The 17878-nt window shown below is 40.5% G+C and overlaps 2 protein-coding genes across 2 annotated transcripts; one reads left to right on the top strand and one right to left on the bottom strand.

Annotated features, from left to right (window-relative positions):
* The first annotated feature begins 189 nt into the window (after positions 1-189).
* btbd2 (BTB domain containing 2) lies at positions 190-6949 on the top strand. Its single transcript, XM_005797161.2, has 9 exons — positions 190-767; positions 854-973; positions 1074-1230; positions 1903-2008; positions 2101-2298; positions 2403-2595; positions 3116-3203; positions 3476-3622; positions 3721-6949. Exons 1-9 carry the CDS (start codon positions 205-207, stop codon positions 3880-3882), a joined length of 1734 nt encoding a protein of 577 aa, XP_005797218.1. The 5' UTR covers positions 190-204; the 3' UTR covers positions 3883-6949.
* LOC102221193 (elongation factor 2) lies at positions 6505-16134 on the bottom strand. Its single transcript, XM_005797097.2, has 14 exons — positions 16020-16134; positions 14189-14403; positions 13769-13950; positions 13479-13690; positions 13208-13386; positions 12113-12218; positions 11776-12028; positions 11459-11654; positions 10635-10758; positions 10298-10540; positions 8897-9250; positions 8622-8804; positions 7965-8097; positions 6505-7324 (listed from the first exon to the last, which is right to left on the bottom strand). The coding sequence occupies exons 1-14, from the start codon at positions 16020-16022 to the stop codon at positions 7131-7133; spliced, it is 2577 nt and encodes an 858-aa protein (XP_005797154.1). The 5' UTR covers positions 16023-16134; the 3' UTR covers positions 6505-7130.
* Positions 16135-17878: the final 1744 nt, after the last annotated feature.

The following is a 17878-nucleotide window of genomic DNA, read 5'->3' as shown; positions in this document are numbered from 1 at the left end:
CAGTAAATATATTTTAGAAAGGATCAAAGTTATTTTTGCAATTTTACTGGAAAAAAATGTTTTTGGAAGCATTTTTAAAATCTTAAAAATATTTACTGAATTAGGAGTTGTGATTCAGACAACAAATTGCAGTACCTGAAATAACCGCCAGGCGGGGATAAAAGGCCAGCATGAGTGTGTGGACCACTGCAATTACGGAAAGCGATGAAGTTTGTTGTTTACGCCTACAGCAGGTTGAAGATGGCCGCTGGAGACAACAACGGCAGGCTTCCTTGCCTTAGTTTCTCCGGCCCAGGCCCTTTAGGGAATAGCCAGCCGAGCAACAGCGTTTTCTCAATGCCGGCATCCAACGGGGGAGCGGTCGGTGCAGCCGGGGGAGTACAAGGAACTGCGAGGCGACCCAACCCGCAGCTGGGGCCTGGCGGGGCAGACGGCAGCGGCGTTTCGAGCGGAGCTCCGCAGACTGCGCAGAACCCTCTGCAGCCGCCCGCTGCGTCAGGTGCTGCTTCTGCGGCAGCAGGAGCCATGGCCTCCCCGGCGTCCAATATGATAAGCGGCGCAGCGTCGAATGCCTCCCCGGCCACCGCGTCGAGCGCTACCCCAGCTGCAGCGTCCGTGCTAGTGTACAGAGAGCCGGTGTACAACTGGCAGGCGACAAAGAGCACCGTCAAGGAGAGGTTTGCGTTTCTCTTCAACAACGAGGTGCTGAGTGACGTTCATTTCTTGGTTGGCAAAGGTATGGGTGTTCAGAGAATACCAGCTCACAGGTAAGAGGATTAGCTTCAGCAGAAACAAACGGCGTGAAAAGACCGAGCTGACCCCTCCTCTTGTTGTTGTTGCTGTGGCGTGTCAGGTTTGTCCTGGCAGTGGGCAGCGCAGTGTTTGATGCTATGTTCAACGGTGGCATGGCGACCACTTCCACGGAAATTGAACTTCCTGATGTGGAACCAGCTGCTTTTTTGGCCCTGCTAAAGTAAGGAGTCTTTTTAATTATTATTATTATTATTATTATTATTATTATTATTTTTAAATCTATGTTTTACTGCTAATTGCAACAATGTCTTCTATTTCAGGTTCCTGTATTCTGATGAAGTCCAGATCGGGCCTGAGACTGTGATGACTACTCTGTATACAGCCAAAAAGTATGCGGTTCCTGCGCTGGAGGCTCACTGTGTGGAGTTCCTGAAGAAAAACCTCAGAGCAGACAATGCTTTCATGCTCCTTACACAGGTCGGCTTTCTTACCTTAAAATTCAGGATCTACAGATCCAGGGGAGTTATATTCGTTGAAACGCTTAGTTTGAGTGTGGATTTAAAATGTAAATCCACACTTAAATTTGGTTGAAGCGTTTTTCCATTCTGAATGAGAAAAATGTTTTTCTTTTTATATTTCTAGACTTTATTCCCGTCAACTTTCATTCATGTGTTCATTGTCCATTATCTGTCGGTCTATCAATGTATTTTTGTCCGTTTGTTTGTCTGTCCCTTTGTCCATCTAACCATGTATTTGTTGATCCATCCATAAATGACAATTTCATAGTGAACTTCTGCATTTACAATTCAAAATTTGCTGAGGAATTTGACTATTCAGTCCTGGAATTTGGGAATAGTTTTATGTTCTTTAATATGTATTTGTCAAAATAAGTGCCCAAGTCAAAACATACACATAAGACGGCAGATAAAACAGAGCCCTTGTAGAGCTCATTAAAGTTTTGGCAATGATATGTTTGGTTTGTTTAACACAAATGTGTAGAATACAAGTTTTTTGGGTTTTTTTCTGTATATTTTTATTGCTTAAAAATAAAGAGCAAACTCGGCTTCCCACAGGAGCGTTCGCTACATTGATGTTGCCAGAAAATCAGATGATGTTTTAAAAGTCTGATAAGCTTTCATGTTGTTTTAGGCTCGCTTGTTTGATGAGCCGCAGCTTGCCAGCCTGTGTTTGGAGAACATTGACAAGAACACTGGCGATGCTCTTGCTGCCGAGGGATTCACAGACATAGATCTGGGTAAAGACTCACTTTAAATTTTGTCATCATTGCTTCATGTTGCATTTAGTTATTACAGTGTTGTTTATAAACCTCACATTTATCTCCTTCAGATACTTTGGTGGCAGTGTTGGAGAGGGACACTTTAGGAGTAAGAGAGGTGCGTTTGTTTGGCGCTGCCGTTCGCTGGGCCGAGGCGGAGGCTCGCAGGCAGCAGCTGCAGCCCACTCCCGAGAACATGCGCAAAGTCCTGGGAAAATCTCTCACACTCATCCGCTTCCCTCTCATGACCATAGAGGAGTTTGCAGCAGGTTAAGAAGAGCACAGTTGAACACCCAGTAACCGCATCCGTTTTGCTTTCAAATCACTGCTCTGACGTTGACGTCTGTTTTTGGTTCATGTCATTATCCTCCAGGTCCTGCCCAGTCTAATATTCTAACCGACAGAGAGGTGGTGAGTCTCTTCCTCCACTTTACAGTGAACCCAAAGCCCCGTGTCGATTTCATCGACCGTCCTCGCTGCTGCCTCCGCGGGAAGGAGTGCAGTATCACCCGTTTTGGCCAGGTGGAGAGCCGCTGGGGCTACAGCGGGACAAGCGACCGCATAAGGTGTGTTGAGATCAGGGCTGCCAGGCCTTACATTACCTTACGTTATGTAAAGGACCCTATGTAACTGATTGCCAGTGCTGTAGACTGGTTGTGACAAATGTTTTGCTTATAAACCAATAACAATAAAACATTTCAGCATGAAATACGATCATTTATTTTTGCATTTTTGAAGCTCATATTATTAGTGTGAATATATATATATATATATATACACTGCTCAAAAAAATAAAGGGAACACTCAAATAACACATCTTAGATCTGAATGAAAGAAATATTCTCATTGAATACTTTGTTCTGTACAAAGTTCCATTTGCACAACAGCAGGTGAAATTGATTGTCAATCAGTGTTGCTTCCTAAGTGGACAGTTTGATTTCACAGAAGTTTGATTTACTTGGAGTTATATTGTGTTGTTTAAGTGTTCCCTTTATTTTTTTGAGCAGTATATATATATATATATGTATACTGTAAACTCCAAGAAGCTATTTTTTAAAAATTATATTACCTCACTTTGTTTTACAGGTTTTCTGTTAACAGAAGGATTTTTGTGGTTGGATTTGGACTTTATGGCTCCATACACGGACCTACAGACTACCAAGTCAATATACAGGTACTGGCCCAGGATTTACAGCTTCTTTTAAAAATATTCATGCCTCATGCCTTAGATTTGTTCATCTTGTCACATTAAAACTACAAACCTGTGTATAACTACAACACCTGGTAGCACATAGTTGTTGGGTGAGAGAAAAATGTAATTATAACAAAATGTGGAAAGATTTATGTGATATAAATAATTTGATATGGCACTGTACTTGTATGAGGCAAATCTGTGCATATTTTTAGTGGTTTTATGCGATCTTGGGTATTTGTGCCCCGTTCTAGATAATCCACACAGACAGCAACACAGTGCTGGGGCAGAATGACACAGGCTTCAGCTGTGACGGGTCAGCAAACACCTTCAGAGTCATGTTCAAAGAACCAGTCGAGATTCTACCCAACGTCAACTACACTGCCTGTGCCACACTGAAGGTCAGCAAGAAGAGAGACAGAGAGAAATGATTAATATGGGAAAGGACCCACAGATTTGGAAGTGTTTACTCATCTTGCTCTGCGTGTGTGTCTGACAGGGTCCAGACTCTCATTATGGGACCAAGGGAATGCGAAAGGTAACACATGAGTCATCCTCCACCGGCACAAAGACCTGCTTCACCTTCTGCTACGCGGCGGGCAACAACAACGGCACTTCAGTAGAAGACGGACAGATCCCAGAGGTCATCTTCTACACATAGTCACCTCAGACGTCCCAGCGATCTTCCATCAAATGTGACAACCCGACACCAGCGCAAGGCCACATTTCAGCAGCCATACTGGGGACTAATCTGTCAGACTTCAGTCTGTTCCCTCCTCACAGGGCAACTGCTAGCTGCACGGGGAGGACAAATGGCTGGTAGACGATGTGGGTTGTTACGCGAGACGAAGTCAGTTGTTTGACGTGCTGCCACTTCCCTTAGTGCTCTAGATTTATAAACCAGCTCCGAGAAGGATTGAGAGATGTTAGGGAGGGGGGTCTCTCAGATTATTCACAGTATCTTTGTCACTGCTTCGGGTTGACAGCATAAAGCTTGACACTGAATTTTTCTTAAGCTGTAGGATTCTCCTCCTTCTGCTCCACCGCTTTAGCGCAAAGGAGACTCAACTGTATGAATGTACAGTTTATCAGATTTGCCAAGATAAAGTCCTTGTAGCGTTTTGTACAGAGTCGACTCTGCATCAACTGTAACTTCCACACACTGATGGACCTCATAGGCTTTCATGAAAACTTGTCAAATTTGAACCAAACTTCATAATAATGTCAAGAGTATGACTAAGGTGAGCGTTTTTCTGTTTTTTACTTAACAGTACAATCTGTGATATCTTGTGTCTTTGCTTGGTAGTTGCCTATACCCGGTATACATTGCACTTCTCGGCCTTGCCTTCGTTTATTTTGTTGCTCTATGGATGCACACTAACTCTTCTGATTTTTTTTAAGCTTTATTTTAAAAGTTGTGGGTGGAAGAGATTTTTTTTCTCTTGGTGCTGAAGTTGATGGGTTGTATATTAAAGTGGCATTTATTAACATTATATATGTAACTTGAAATAAATGGCAATTAAATGAGGAAAAAACGATGTGTAGCTTTTTTTTATAACAGCTTATTGAAATGGGACAGGATTTACCACTACCATGTACAATCAGTTGGATAGAAATACCAAAATTACAGAATGAGTCAGAACTCGCATTATTTATATATATTTTTTTTTACTTAAAATCAGTTGTTTTTTTTCCTCTTTCCTCAAGCTTCTTACAATTGCAAATTAATTTAGCAATTTCTTTCATCCAGAACTGGTTTGAATTTTTTTTTTATTAATTTTTTTTTGTTTATCCCACAAACAGGGTTTTGTGGTCAAAGTTTATTCCCAAAAACATTGGCTTTGTTAGTAAGCATCTCTAACTCACTTGGGGTGATTTTCCATTAGGAAGGCCTATTCTAAACTTTAACTTCCTGGCTGATGGCTTTTTAGATGTTGCTTTACCATTTCTTCACAATGTCATGTATGTTTTTAATTTAATTTTTTTTTTTAGCAAATCAACCTCACTACATTTTGTAGTTCACAATTGTGATTAGGCTTTCTGCCTTGTTCCTTCAAATCTGATGATGGTCATTAAGATAAAATGACCATTTGGGTCCGTATAGTAAGGTTTGTTTTTTTTTTATCTCTAAGCGCAATTGCGAACTGCAATTTGACTTTTAATTTTGAAGTTATAGCTTCTTTCTCTCTGAGTGCTGGTCAAGGATTTGTTTCACTATGAATAAGTAAATAACTTTTCCACATCCAGCCAGCATCAATATGCTTTGGCCATCAACATGCCCATTTTGCACCAACAATGTTTATTTTTTATACAGTCTCTGAATATATGACCTTGGTATTTTGCAATTGCAACCCAGGGACAATATTATTGAACAAGAGTAAATTCTCAATCAAAATCAATGCTTTGTATTTGCTTGAAAATGTAATACTCTAAAAGTGCTGTCAAATATGGTCTATGGTAATATTGTGATTGCGTTAGACTTCACTCACATGGTTTTTCCTTTACCAATATAAAGAATATTTTGCCATTAATGTCATAGAATGTAAATTCAAAAAAACAAAATAACCTAAACATTTTAAAGCATATGAATCATGGTTTCTGCGACAGAGGGATCATGAGCTTGATGCTGTCCTGCCTTATTGCAGAGAGCCTCAAACCAAATAGCTTTGTACTATAATCATGATCCAATTGGAGTGTAACTGAATTTGAATGTCTTTCTAATTGGTCTGATTTGATTGTGCAGTATATTCCTGTATATAAACTGGATCTGTTTGTCTTCAGATGACAGTTGTTGTAAATTGTGACTTTATAAATAACTAAACTGAAAGTAGCTGGCATTTTCTGACAGACATTTGAGGGATGGGAGGATCTGTTACACAGCATCTATTATAGAGAGAATTTCTATTTTTTTTTCTCATTTTCATTAGATCTGATTTTTCTGATCTAAAGGAAATGAGAAGTGGGAATCGTTTAGTACAAGGCTTCATGAAATCTGGGTAACTCATTAAATCTTAAAAAGTTGAATAATAAGGTTACTCACTGTTCATTCATTACTATAGACCTTGTTTATCAGTAGAAACCAGCTGAAATAGGTCAAATTAAAATAACTTGTGTTCCACCTGCGCTCTGCACGGTGCAGACACAATGCAGCCTCTCCTTCACTGTGGACGTCATTGGAAAAGGTGGAAAACACTGAAAATAGGCCATGATTTTTAAAAGTCGGTCAGTTTTAAATTGCTGAAGGTGTGCCAAAAACAAAATCTCACATCACAGCAACAGCAGATGTTGGGAATTGGGTTTATTTATGGACTCTAATCATTTAAAAATACTTCAATCGTGACTCAGATGCGATAATTGGGATCAAGTCTTTTCACATTTTAAAACATTTCTCACAGTTTAGGAGAGAACAGAATCTCAGGAGTCACATTTTTATTATTTTATTTATTTTATTTCATTACACCCACTGAACAAAAGCTGCTGTTCAGTCGGTTTTACTTCTGTAACACTTTTTTTGTGGTTTCTGTGGTTTACGTCTGGCCATGATCCATTTATAAGCATTATTGCAGCAGTATCACAGTGCACTGTACAGGCCCATCCAAGCAGATACGTGGAAGGAAAGGAGGGGTGAAGTAAAATAACCAAAGAAATGAGGAATAACTGCCTTGATCCAATTGTTTTCTAAAACCCTCACCCTAGGCACTTGGTGTACAGTAGCTGTGAAATGACAAGAAAAAAAACAGCATCACTGCTCCCACTACCTCACAGCTAAAGCTTTGATCTGCTCTGGGCTCCAAGTTAAAAATAAACTAACTTTGTGATGAATCTTTAAGCCTGTGCAGCGGTTTTTAAAGTGCCCATGGGGTGGGGTTTTGTGTTGATTTGGTATTTTATAATCCGGAAGTCGGGAGTTTACAATTTGTCCAAGTAGTTGTCGAGGGCCGGTATGCCCTCCTTCAGACCTTTACGTTTCCTAATTTCACTGACGACTTGGAAGGGTTTACTGGTAACGTCGCTGGGATCACCTGGGAGGATCTGCCAGTGGTCAAACACACACTGAGGAAAGGCCTGGCCACCAGTGTTACTGCGCAGGTCAGCTGTGAAACCTGAAGAAGGAAAAACACATAGGAAAAATTAGTTTTTAATAATAAAAGTACTTTTATTGTACAGTTATATTATATTTATCATAAGAGAAACTCTTGCTGTGTATCTGTTCACTGACTGACTGTAGATATGTAGCAGTACTTTGCAAATATATTCACACTCCTTAATTTAAAAAAAAAAAATTCAACCAACTTTAGTGTATTTTATTAGGTATGTATGTGATTGACTGAGGAACAAATAATTGCAAAGTAGAAAGAAAACGACAAGTTGTTTGAAAGTTGTAAAAACAAAAATATGAAAAGTGAAGCTGGAATATGTATTTGGGTCCCCTTGAGGTAACACTATGAAGAAAAAATGTTTCTACCTGTTTTGCATACCTAAAACACTGTGAATCATGTGTCATAGTTGGGTTGCTGTGTTCAAACCAGGGTGAAGCATGGAGTTCCTTTACATCCAAATATAGTATCTTGCATGTGTAACACGTGGAATTTAGCTAGCAATTTAGTGAACTTGAATTTATTTAGGTGTAATTTGGAGGAACTCTGGTTGCAATGTCACAAAATGTGAAAAAAGCTCACATTCACTATCACTGAGCTCAGATTCAATGCAATCTTGAGGGAGGATTTAATAAAAGCGACCTACCAAAGGATTCATTGACTGGCAGGTATGCTTTCACCACAAACATGGGAGTTCCAATAACTTGGGATTCCTCAAAGACGTGTCCACGCTTCTTGTTTAACACGCCGTAGATCCCACCGACCACCTGCTCTGGGCACTGCACGGAGAGAAGGCACAGAAACAAGCGTGCTATTGTTAAACTGGAAAAAATACACAACCTCTCAAGCCCGTCTAAAAATAAAAACAATATGAAAATGTCAGCTGTGAAATACAAGGTGTATTTATTATTGCAATTGCAATTATTCTATTCACATCTTCCATTATCAGACATTACTGTTGTGCATATTTGTTGTAAGATGTGGGGGAAAAAAGAGGCATTTTCCAAAATAATCTACCTAAGCTGGACTTTGAATGCATCCATAACATTGGTATTAAGTAGTTAACAGAAAGCAAAACATATTGAAGTTTCTTAAAAGGAACTGGGAGATCCACAGTCATTTTTTGTTGATCCCATTTAGGAGACAACTACAAGAAAACTGACTGAAATGCCTTTGACCCTCTAACAGATGTAACAGACCCTTACATCCTACCTAACAACAGTACTTGATTCTTATAGCTTCTTTGTCAACTCGTGTGTTTTTCTGAATGCTGTTAGAGCTGATCTGAATCCTATCTCCATACCTGTATCTCCACAAGGTAAACCGGCTCCATGAGGCGAGGCTGGGCTGTGAGCTGGCAGGCATACAGGACCTTGCGAGCAGTAGGGATAATCTGACCTCCACCGCGGTGAATAGCATCTGTGTGTAGCGTGACATCATGGATGTCAAATCGGATTGCGCGCATATTTTCTTCACATAGTGCGCCCTAAGGGGTGAGGACGTCAGTGATTACCAGATAAATAATTACATACAGCAGAACTATAACTAAACAGAAGAGGCGACGACAGGTCAATGCACCTCTTTGGTTGCCCACTGGAAACCAGCCACCATGCTGTCCTTGATCTCATTGAGGTACTGGACTCCCTTTGTGATGTCTATCAGCAGATTGGGCCCGGTTCCATCGGGACCAAAACACCAGATCTTCCTGGCCTCTGTCACCTCCCACTCGTATTTTTCAGCGAGGTAGCGCGCGCGAGCTTTGAGCTCCTGCCGAGCGGTGACCTCCCCTTTCTCGATGTCTTCGGCCAGGCCGTCCGGGAACGGACGGGACTTCATGAAGAGACGATTGTGCTTGTTGGGTGACTTAGACAAACACATCTGATCTGACTCCTCTGTCACTGTCTCTCGGTAAGACACCACCGGATCGGATTTCTGAAACAGAGGAAAGGATAAGGATCAGAGCATGTGTGGAGGTGCAACCGTGCGACGACCAAATGAGGATATTTAAGAGTCTATAGATCAGGGGAGTCAAACTCATTTTCACTTTGGACCACGCCGAGATCACACATGTTTTCAAGAGCCAGTTGTGCTAGAATATCTTGATAAAAGCCATTAACAAACTGTTAAAATATTAATAAATAGATGTCTCTGCATTTGATAACTGTTTCTTAAAAATAAATAAAATGTAACTTGTTCTCACATTGATCAGTCGCTCCAGGATTTCACAGTTGTTTTTCTGCTTTTTTGCAATCAAAATCACAGATTTTGTGGTGCTAATTTTGAAAGAAATACAAGGAATATTACAATATTTTCCTTATGTATGACAGCAAATGTGACTTTTGTTACTCACCGTATCAATCACTGACTACAACTTAACATCATGTAAAAATGAGGCCACAACAGTAAAAGTAAGAAATACTGCCACCTGCATGTGGGAGTTAGAAGTCACTTATTATACTTAATGTTTTTGAACATTTTTGCTGAAAATTTGCAATAAACTCTCAGTTATGCAGTAGCACAAACAAACACAGGTGTATGTCATTTTTGTGTGAATTTCTGTGATTGTGGAATTGCAAAAAACTGCAGGAACTGTTCAATTTAATCTGATAAGTGGAGTCTAGAGGGCCACATAATAAGCTATGGCAGTCCTGATTTAGCCGGGCCTTGAGCGATATAGGTTATGCTAATTTCCATGTAAACAGTGTTTTGTGGAATCTGTTGAAAGAAACTTGCCTGAACCTTCAAAAATACCTGTATACTTTTATATGATAGAGCTAAGTTATGTAAACTTAAGAGTAGGTGTATGTAATCTTTAGTTACTCGAATCAAATGTAAGATTTTTAAAATATGTTGTTTTAAATAATTTGTCACTGTGTTTTGTCTCAATTGATCATCATCTATCAACCAACATCCAGCATTCCTTCTCTGACTTCCTGAGCACCAAGTCAATATCCCAGAAAAAAAATCTTCTCCATCCACCTTGAGTGGAATGCAGGCGTGGTCCTCCTCCAGATCTTTGAGGCAGATTTCCAGGTGCAGCTCTCCCGCTCCGGCGATGATGTGCTCTCCGGACTCCTCGATGATGCACTGCACCATGGGGTCTGATTTGGCCAGGCGCTTCAACCCCTCCACCAGTTTGGGCAAGTCGGCTGGGTTCTTGGCCTCCACGGCGACTCTGACCACGGGGCTCACACTGAACTTCATTACCCTCATGTTGTGGGCCTGAGAACAAGTCATGAGTATTTCTGTATTGTTGTAACATGAAGCTAATATTTGCTACAATGTTTATACAAAGTATAAAGAAAAAAAAAGCTACCTGTTCAAAGGTGGTAATGGTCCCAGTCTTAACCAGGAACTGGTCAACTCCAACCAGACCCACAATGTTGCCACATGGAACATCTTCAATCGGCTCCACGTACCGACCCATCATCAGAATAGTTCTGCACAAGGAAGCAAGTAAAAGAATCAGCCAACATTTATTTAACAGAGCCATAATACAATAATGCAATAATACTCATAAGTCCTAAACCTTTTGGCATTTTCCTGTTATAGAAGCTTGTGAAAAGTTTGCATAAAATGGAAGGATAATTATAACAAATTTTTTAACAAATAAAAACCAGTAAAATGCTTTTTAGAACTATTTTTTACAGCTATCAGATGAAAGTCTACCCATTCTGCTTTCCAAAAGAGATCAATTTCTGTCAGGTTTAATTCACAGCATCTATCAAAAGCAGTGTTTAAGTCTTGCTGCAGAGTCACAATTGAATTTCAGTCTGGACTTTGACTGGACCGTTGTGTCACAGAAATTTGCTTTGAGCTACTATTCTAATGTAGCTCTGATTGTATGTTTTGGATTAAAGGTAAAGGTAATTTTATTTATGTGGCACATTTTCAGCAACAAGGCAAGGTTGTTGAATCTCTGGCACAGCTTCCCTGTCTGTTAAAGAAACTTAAGATTATTTTAAGGATAAAAGGGTATGAGTGCCAGGACATTAAGTCGCATTTTAATGTAAAAAAAAAAACAAAGAAACTTTCTTCCATGTTAGTTTGGAACTACTTTTTGTAGTTAATCCAAGTCCTATGAACGATTTTGCCAGGCTGTGTATTTTTTAAAAAATTTTTTTGCAAGAACATTCTTACCTCTGGATCGGTTTAATGTACAGGTCTTCCTTTTTCCCGGGCGTGAAGTTTGGCCCCATGATTCGCACCTTCAGGCCTGTGGACACGCAGCCAGAAAACACACGTCCAAAGGCGTAGAAACGCCCCTTGTCGCTTGTCGGGACCATCTTGGAAATATACATCATCAGAGGAGCCTTGGAATCACAGCTCTTGATACCTGACAAAAGAGTTGAGACATGAGAGTCCAAATCTGATGAGGTCAAAGTAAAATGTAGTTCATTATTGAAGCACTATGAAGCATTTAAAATGCTTCCAACTGATTGACGTCAATGTCTGACCCATGGCAGCCTCATCGTCTCCCGGTCCTTCGTAGAGCAGCTCGCAGCGGTACTTCTGTGCTGTGACAGGAGAGGGCAGATGAATGGTGATCATCTGGAGCAAGGCTTCTCCAGCAGGAAGCCAGCGGCGCATCACCGCCTTCAGCAAAGGCTTCCCTTCCTTCTCCTTGTCCTCAGTGTCCAACTTGACATCCAGCTTGTCGATTAGCTTGGCTGTTTCCTCCTTTTTGAAATTCATGATGGCATCGAACACCTGGAATTGAAAACAGCGACTAAAGGAATTCACTTTTGCTGATGCATTTAGCCTCTGAAAACCTCAAACCTGCTTAATTTTCACCTTGAAAATTGGATCCAAAACAAGCTGGCAAAAGGTTCGAGGATATTTCTGACCGTCAGGACCAGAGGCCGTCTTGCTGAATTTGCCTGCAGATGGGTCAAAATATCTAGAAAAGAACAAAGCGATCAAACACCAGATCAAAACATTAGAAAGTATTCAGATCTAGTTAAGGATGCTACTAAAACATCTTCTCTCTCGAGTACATCTCCTTGTACTTTGCTGTAAAATATTTTTGTGATGTTATGTAGGAGCAAAATGTTAGTGCTGAGTCTGTTCATTTCTTAGTTCGCTTCTTCTGACATCAAATGAAAGCAGGAGTCGTTTGTACCAGTTAGGATTTAGGAGTTCCTGACGGATTTTAAAAGAATTTCCTTCTGACAGAACATAGCACATTTTAAGCATCGGCATGAAAAGTATTCGTTTTTTTCTTTTCACAGAAAATATTCCTCACTCAGTCATGCTTATTAGCTAAGAGTAAATCACAGACAAAGGTATTGCTGTCATTAACTTTATATTTTTCCATTCCTTATTAGGATGGGTGATTCTTTGTTTAGCAGTGTCTCTTTTCTTGAAGTAGCAATTGACAAACCTTTTGCTATCATTAACACTGTGTACTATTTGTTTTTCTCTTGAAAGCACTGTTACACCAGTGCCTCTCTGTTATTTCTGTCTCCTTGCTTCCCATCAATCTTTAGCCAGTTCGGTTCCATTTCTCCCGCTGAGGTGGTGAGGTTCTTTCTTATTGTCACCATATGCTTACAGTCCCAGGAGTTGCTGCAAAGTTAAGAGCTCGATGCAATCTAATGAGCGTCATCACGAGATAAATACGTTTTTAAAATAAACTTCTCAATGTAAATCCTAATGTATCAATGCCTGGTTCACAGGTCAATAACATGAGTTCAGCACTTATTTTATTCTTTACCTTTCGTCATCATTTTGATCACATAAACTCCAAGAAGAGAGAAAAGTGACCTGATGATCAAGACTTCTATAAAAGATTACAATGGCATCCTGCACCTCGGACAGCTTAACTCGTGCTATCATAATGAGAGTATGAATGGATGACTTTGTAAGTCTGCTCTTATGTTTTTTTACCTGTCTCCCCACAGCTTCTTCATCATGTCCTCCACTTTCTTGCACCTCTCTGCTGGCCCCTTCTGAGTGGCTCCTTTCGCTGCAAATTTAGCGACGTACATCTCAGCGAACTGCTTCAACGTGAAGGCCCAGCCATGGAGGCCGGAGCCGAATCCGACTGTTCCGATAACGGGGTCAATCTGACGAAAGGAATTACAAGAATTTTACTATTAACTTTTTTTTTTTTTTATGAAAGAAGTGTGTTGCTGTGGCAGCTGTGAACGGGCTTCACCATAATGCTCCCCATGGGTCCCCCTTCATCTTCTCCGTAGGTGGAGATGATGACGTTGACGTTCTCCACGATGCGCTGAAACGTCTGGTAGAGCTCGTCTGGCTCCAGCTGCAGCTCCAGCAGGGCCCGGTCCATCTTGTTCATCATCAGGACCGGCTTGATGCGTTCGGCGATGGCCTGCCGCAGTACGGTCTCAGTCTGGACGCACACACCTGTCCAGAGAAGTGAGAGAGGTGACTCTCTGCCTACAGGCGGAGCGTTAAAGAGCAGGTTACAGTTCACGTGATTACCTGAGACACAGTCCACCACCACCAGGGCGCCATCTGTGACTCTGAGGGCAGCAGTGACCTCAGAAGAGAAATCAACGTGACCCGGGGAATCAATCAGGTTGATGAGGAAGCCGCTGCCGTCTTTACTCTGCTTGATGAACGCCAAGTCGTTCTCTTCAAGCTCGTAGTACAAGGAGATGGCACTGAGAGAGAAATAACGTGAGAGACGTTCATTGTACACTTAGGTAATTTTAGCTAAAAACTCAAGCTAAAACACCTTTAAACACTTCAGCTAAATTCGAGACAGATGGATTTAAGAATCTGACTATACTCTGGATAAGTTGGAAAAAGATTGAAAGGTGGGGGCAGGAGAATGTTTGATCCGTAGGGATTTTATTTATTTGTTTACTTAGAAAGGAATGGAACCACAGGCACACATACGTTGATTTAATAGTGATGCAGCGCTCCTGCTCGTCTTTGCGTGTGTCCGTAAAGCGGGTCTCCCCGGCCCGGGCTGAGGCTATGATCCCAGCCTTGGACACCAGCGAGTCGGTCAGCGTGGACTTCCCGTGATCCACGTGGGCGATCACGGACATGTTCCTGATGTTGGACTTTTTGTCCATGATGGCCCGGATCTGATCCACAGTGAAGTTCACCTGTGGGGAGTGGGTTGCATGTCACATGTTGCAATCATTTACGCACAACCAGCAGCAGAGGTTCACTTTATTCATCGTATGTTTCTATTTATGTCACGTAGTCACAGTGTGCACAGCCGCTCCAGGCAGAGTTATAAAAAGAAAGACATGTCTGAAACTGAACCTAGGAGGAAAGAAGTGGTGGTGGTGGTGGTGGAGGGAGGGTGCGGATTTTACCTTATGGCTGAAGCAACGAATCAGGAATTACTGAGTCACTATCCACATGCTGCAGCCGAATGGGTCGAGCTGGACCTCTTTCTAGAATTTATCTGCTCTAAAGCTTACTACTGCTTTAAAATGTTTACCCGAAGAAGCATACAAGCCGTTACTGAAGCCAAGAAAACTATAAAATGGAATTTGAAAATATCATATTCCAAAAACAGACGGTTCCTACTACTGAGTTTGCACTAATGATCATATATAGCATGAAGAAAGATGGATTTCCTAGAGCCCAAGGCATGTCATGGTATTTGTAATAGGCTTATCTTACAGTTTAAGAGGACTAAAAGCAAAATATTCCCACAGATAATAGTAGAAATAAAAGTACTAATGTCTATGGGACTAAAGAAGCCTTAGTTTGATACTTCATAACCAGTTTATCTTATGGTTTGGAAAGATTATAGGCAAAAAAAATTAAATAATAATAATAATAAAAAAATTTACAAAATCAAATCATCGCAATGGATATTCATAGAAATTACAAATCATATCTTGGCACAAAATACGAGTTGCCAGGTTTATATCACAGTTGAGTATCTTGGGCAATAAATAAACAAATAATGAAAAAAATAAAATAAACTATGGATCTTGAAATGGAAGCCTTAATTAAATCAAATATATTACTTAATCAGTTTCTCTTACAGCTTTTGCAACATTTCTTGAATTTCATTTAGAGTGAAATTTGTACAAATAATGAAGTCTGACCCAGATCTAGTCCAAGAAATGACTCCACAAATATACGATGTCCTGTTTATTAAACACAACAACGCACATCTACATGATTATAACTAATGATTAGATAAGCACAACGTTGTGTATCTCTCTAGATGACGTCTTGCTTTCGGCCCTATATGTAATTTCATATTTTAACGCGATCACATTAAATAGAGTGACGCAGTCTCCTTTAATCCGCCGTAATTCCTTAATTCAGTAAACCCACGATTCGCCACACGTTTCACGGACATGTCAGCTCCGTGTTTCTCCACTGCCCGACAGCATTTCTGCAGTCCTGGCCGATATTAAAGGCTTTGCGGTGGACGTCACAGGGAGGCTGAGCAGGGCCGCGCAGTAAAGGCCACAGCCCTGCTTTATCAGCCGGCTGCTGCGCATGTTGCAAGCGACCGCAGCCCGAGCCCTTATCTGGTCACACAACACCACCAAGTCCCCCGGCATCCATTTCCCACACCTGACAGGCTCCATCCAGGGCGGCTTGTTGCGCTGTCACCGTTATAACCACGCGTGAAGGTTATTCCGTGGAGCCGCTCACAAACAGGCTTTCGCATCTAAATAATTATAAACGCAGGCTTTACAAAATAAAAATAAATAAATAAATAAATACAAGCCCGTTTTATACTCACCATGTTGGATTTTGGTCGTGGATCCTAGTACGTGACGGTTTATCGCAGCAGACACTGCCTATGAGGACAGGCAGTCCCGGTGGCGTGAGAGAAGAGACCCGGCTGCTGCTGCGGCTGTCGTTTTCAAGTGCAGGTGAGAAGCTGCAGCGGCAGGGGGCGCTGCTGCTCGGAGGTCCCAGCTCGGATCAGGTTTCTGTGTGCAGTTGACATTCTCCGTTTGTTTATCCTACATAAAAGAAAAATGATCAACTTTTTTCTTTCACGTCTTTTCAAAAGTGAAGTTTAAAAAAAATCTTAAAAGTTTTCTGCCACACATAGCAAGCTGCAAGCACAGTTCAATTTTGGTCTCATTTGACCAAAACACCATATTCTACATGTTTGCTTCATGTCCATTCTTATAGCCAATTTTCCATAAAAAACAGATTTTTTTTTTTAACGTTGTCGCCTAAACAGTGTTTAAAAAGCACCTAAAGCACTCCGAATTGCCTTGTTGCTGAAAATGTGCTGTATAAATAAAATTATTTTACCTTACCTTACCTAAAGGTACCTTACCTTACCTAAACCTAACTACAGATTGGTACAAGATTGGTACAAGACTAAGACTAAGGAGGGAGAGAAGGATTTACAAATTACAAATGTACAAATTTACAAATCCTTCTCTCCTCCTTAGTCTTCAGATTTCTCCATAAATCTGGCTTTTATGGAAAAATGATAAGTGAACATTCAAGTATGAATCTTTGGCTATAAAATGGAAAAAATTTGAGATTTATGCAATTTTTGCATTTAAACCTTAATTAGTTAGAGGGACATCTGATTAACACATAGATATTGCTTTCTTTATGAATACACTATATAATCATATTCAGGGAGTCTCTATAGTGTCCATAATGGGGTTGAAGAATTACAGTGACTACAGCTTGAAAAAATGACCAATAATAATGGACAATTAATGCCTGAGATGGGAAATTGTGTTTTTCTGATGCTTAACTCTGTCCTTAACGCGGAGGAATATGCATACAAATAATACATTTTCATAAAAAAATTTTAAATGTCAAAGTCCAATTCTCGTAGAATGACCCTTATACTTCACTATCCAGGTTGGTTAGGCAGAGAGATTGTAATGTAAAGTCACTGCTGCTCTGAATCGATAGAGTCATCTGTGGTGGAGTCTGATCAAATTGCATCCTGATTGCCTCCTTTGGAGTTCAATTACATTTGTGGGAGAAAACTTCGCCCCACTCTTCAACACCAATTGCAGAGAAAAGGTAAAGGATGGAAGAACATTTCTGCAGATAAAATTATGCAATCTATACATTGATAAAGTGAAGGCAAACATTGAAATAGATGGATGAATTTGAGCTAAAACACATACTACACTACTACACACCCCATGTTGCAGAATAACCCCTCCTCCCCCCATCCCTAGTAGAAATATGTTCTGACGAACAAGAATAGACTAAAGTACAGCAGTCAACATGAAGATAAGCTATAGTGTTGTCGTGGTCACTTATTACTAACTTATATTTTATTCAGGAGTTATTCATTATTTATTGGCTGCCTTTAAAGGGAACGCAACACATTTAGCCATGAGCAAAAGCATGAAAGAGGCTCCACGTTGGCCATAATTATGAGCCATACGTGATGTCATGACCTATTTTTCAAGTTGAAGTGTTTATAAGGGCATTGTGTTGCACGTGTGCTTTAGAGTATTTTTGTTCAATTATTTTCTATGTTTGCTTTTTGTAAGACTAGGAAATACGTTTCAGACATTCACCTGGTTTTAATTTCAAATCAAGGGTTGGAACTAATTGTGTGCTTGAAGGATTCATTAATGAGGGCTGGCAGTTTTCTATTCCCGT

This window comes from Xiphophorus maculatus, chromosome 6 (assembly GCF_002775205.1).
Source record: "Xiphophorus maculatus strain JP 163 A chromosome 6, X_maculatus-5.0-male, whole genome shotgun sequence".
Classification (NCBI taxonomy): domain Eukaryota; kingdom Metazoa; phylum Chordata; class Actinopteri; order Cyprinodontiformes; family Poeciliidae; genus Xiphophorus; species Xiphophorus maculatus.
Note: the sequence above shows the minus strand (reverse complement) of the source record. Positions and strands in the feature narration are given on the sequence as shown.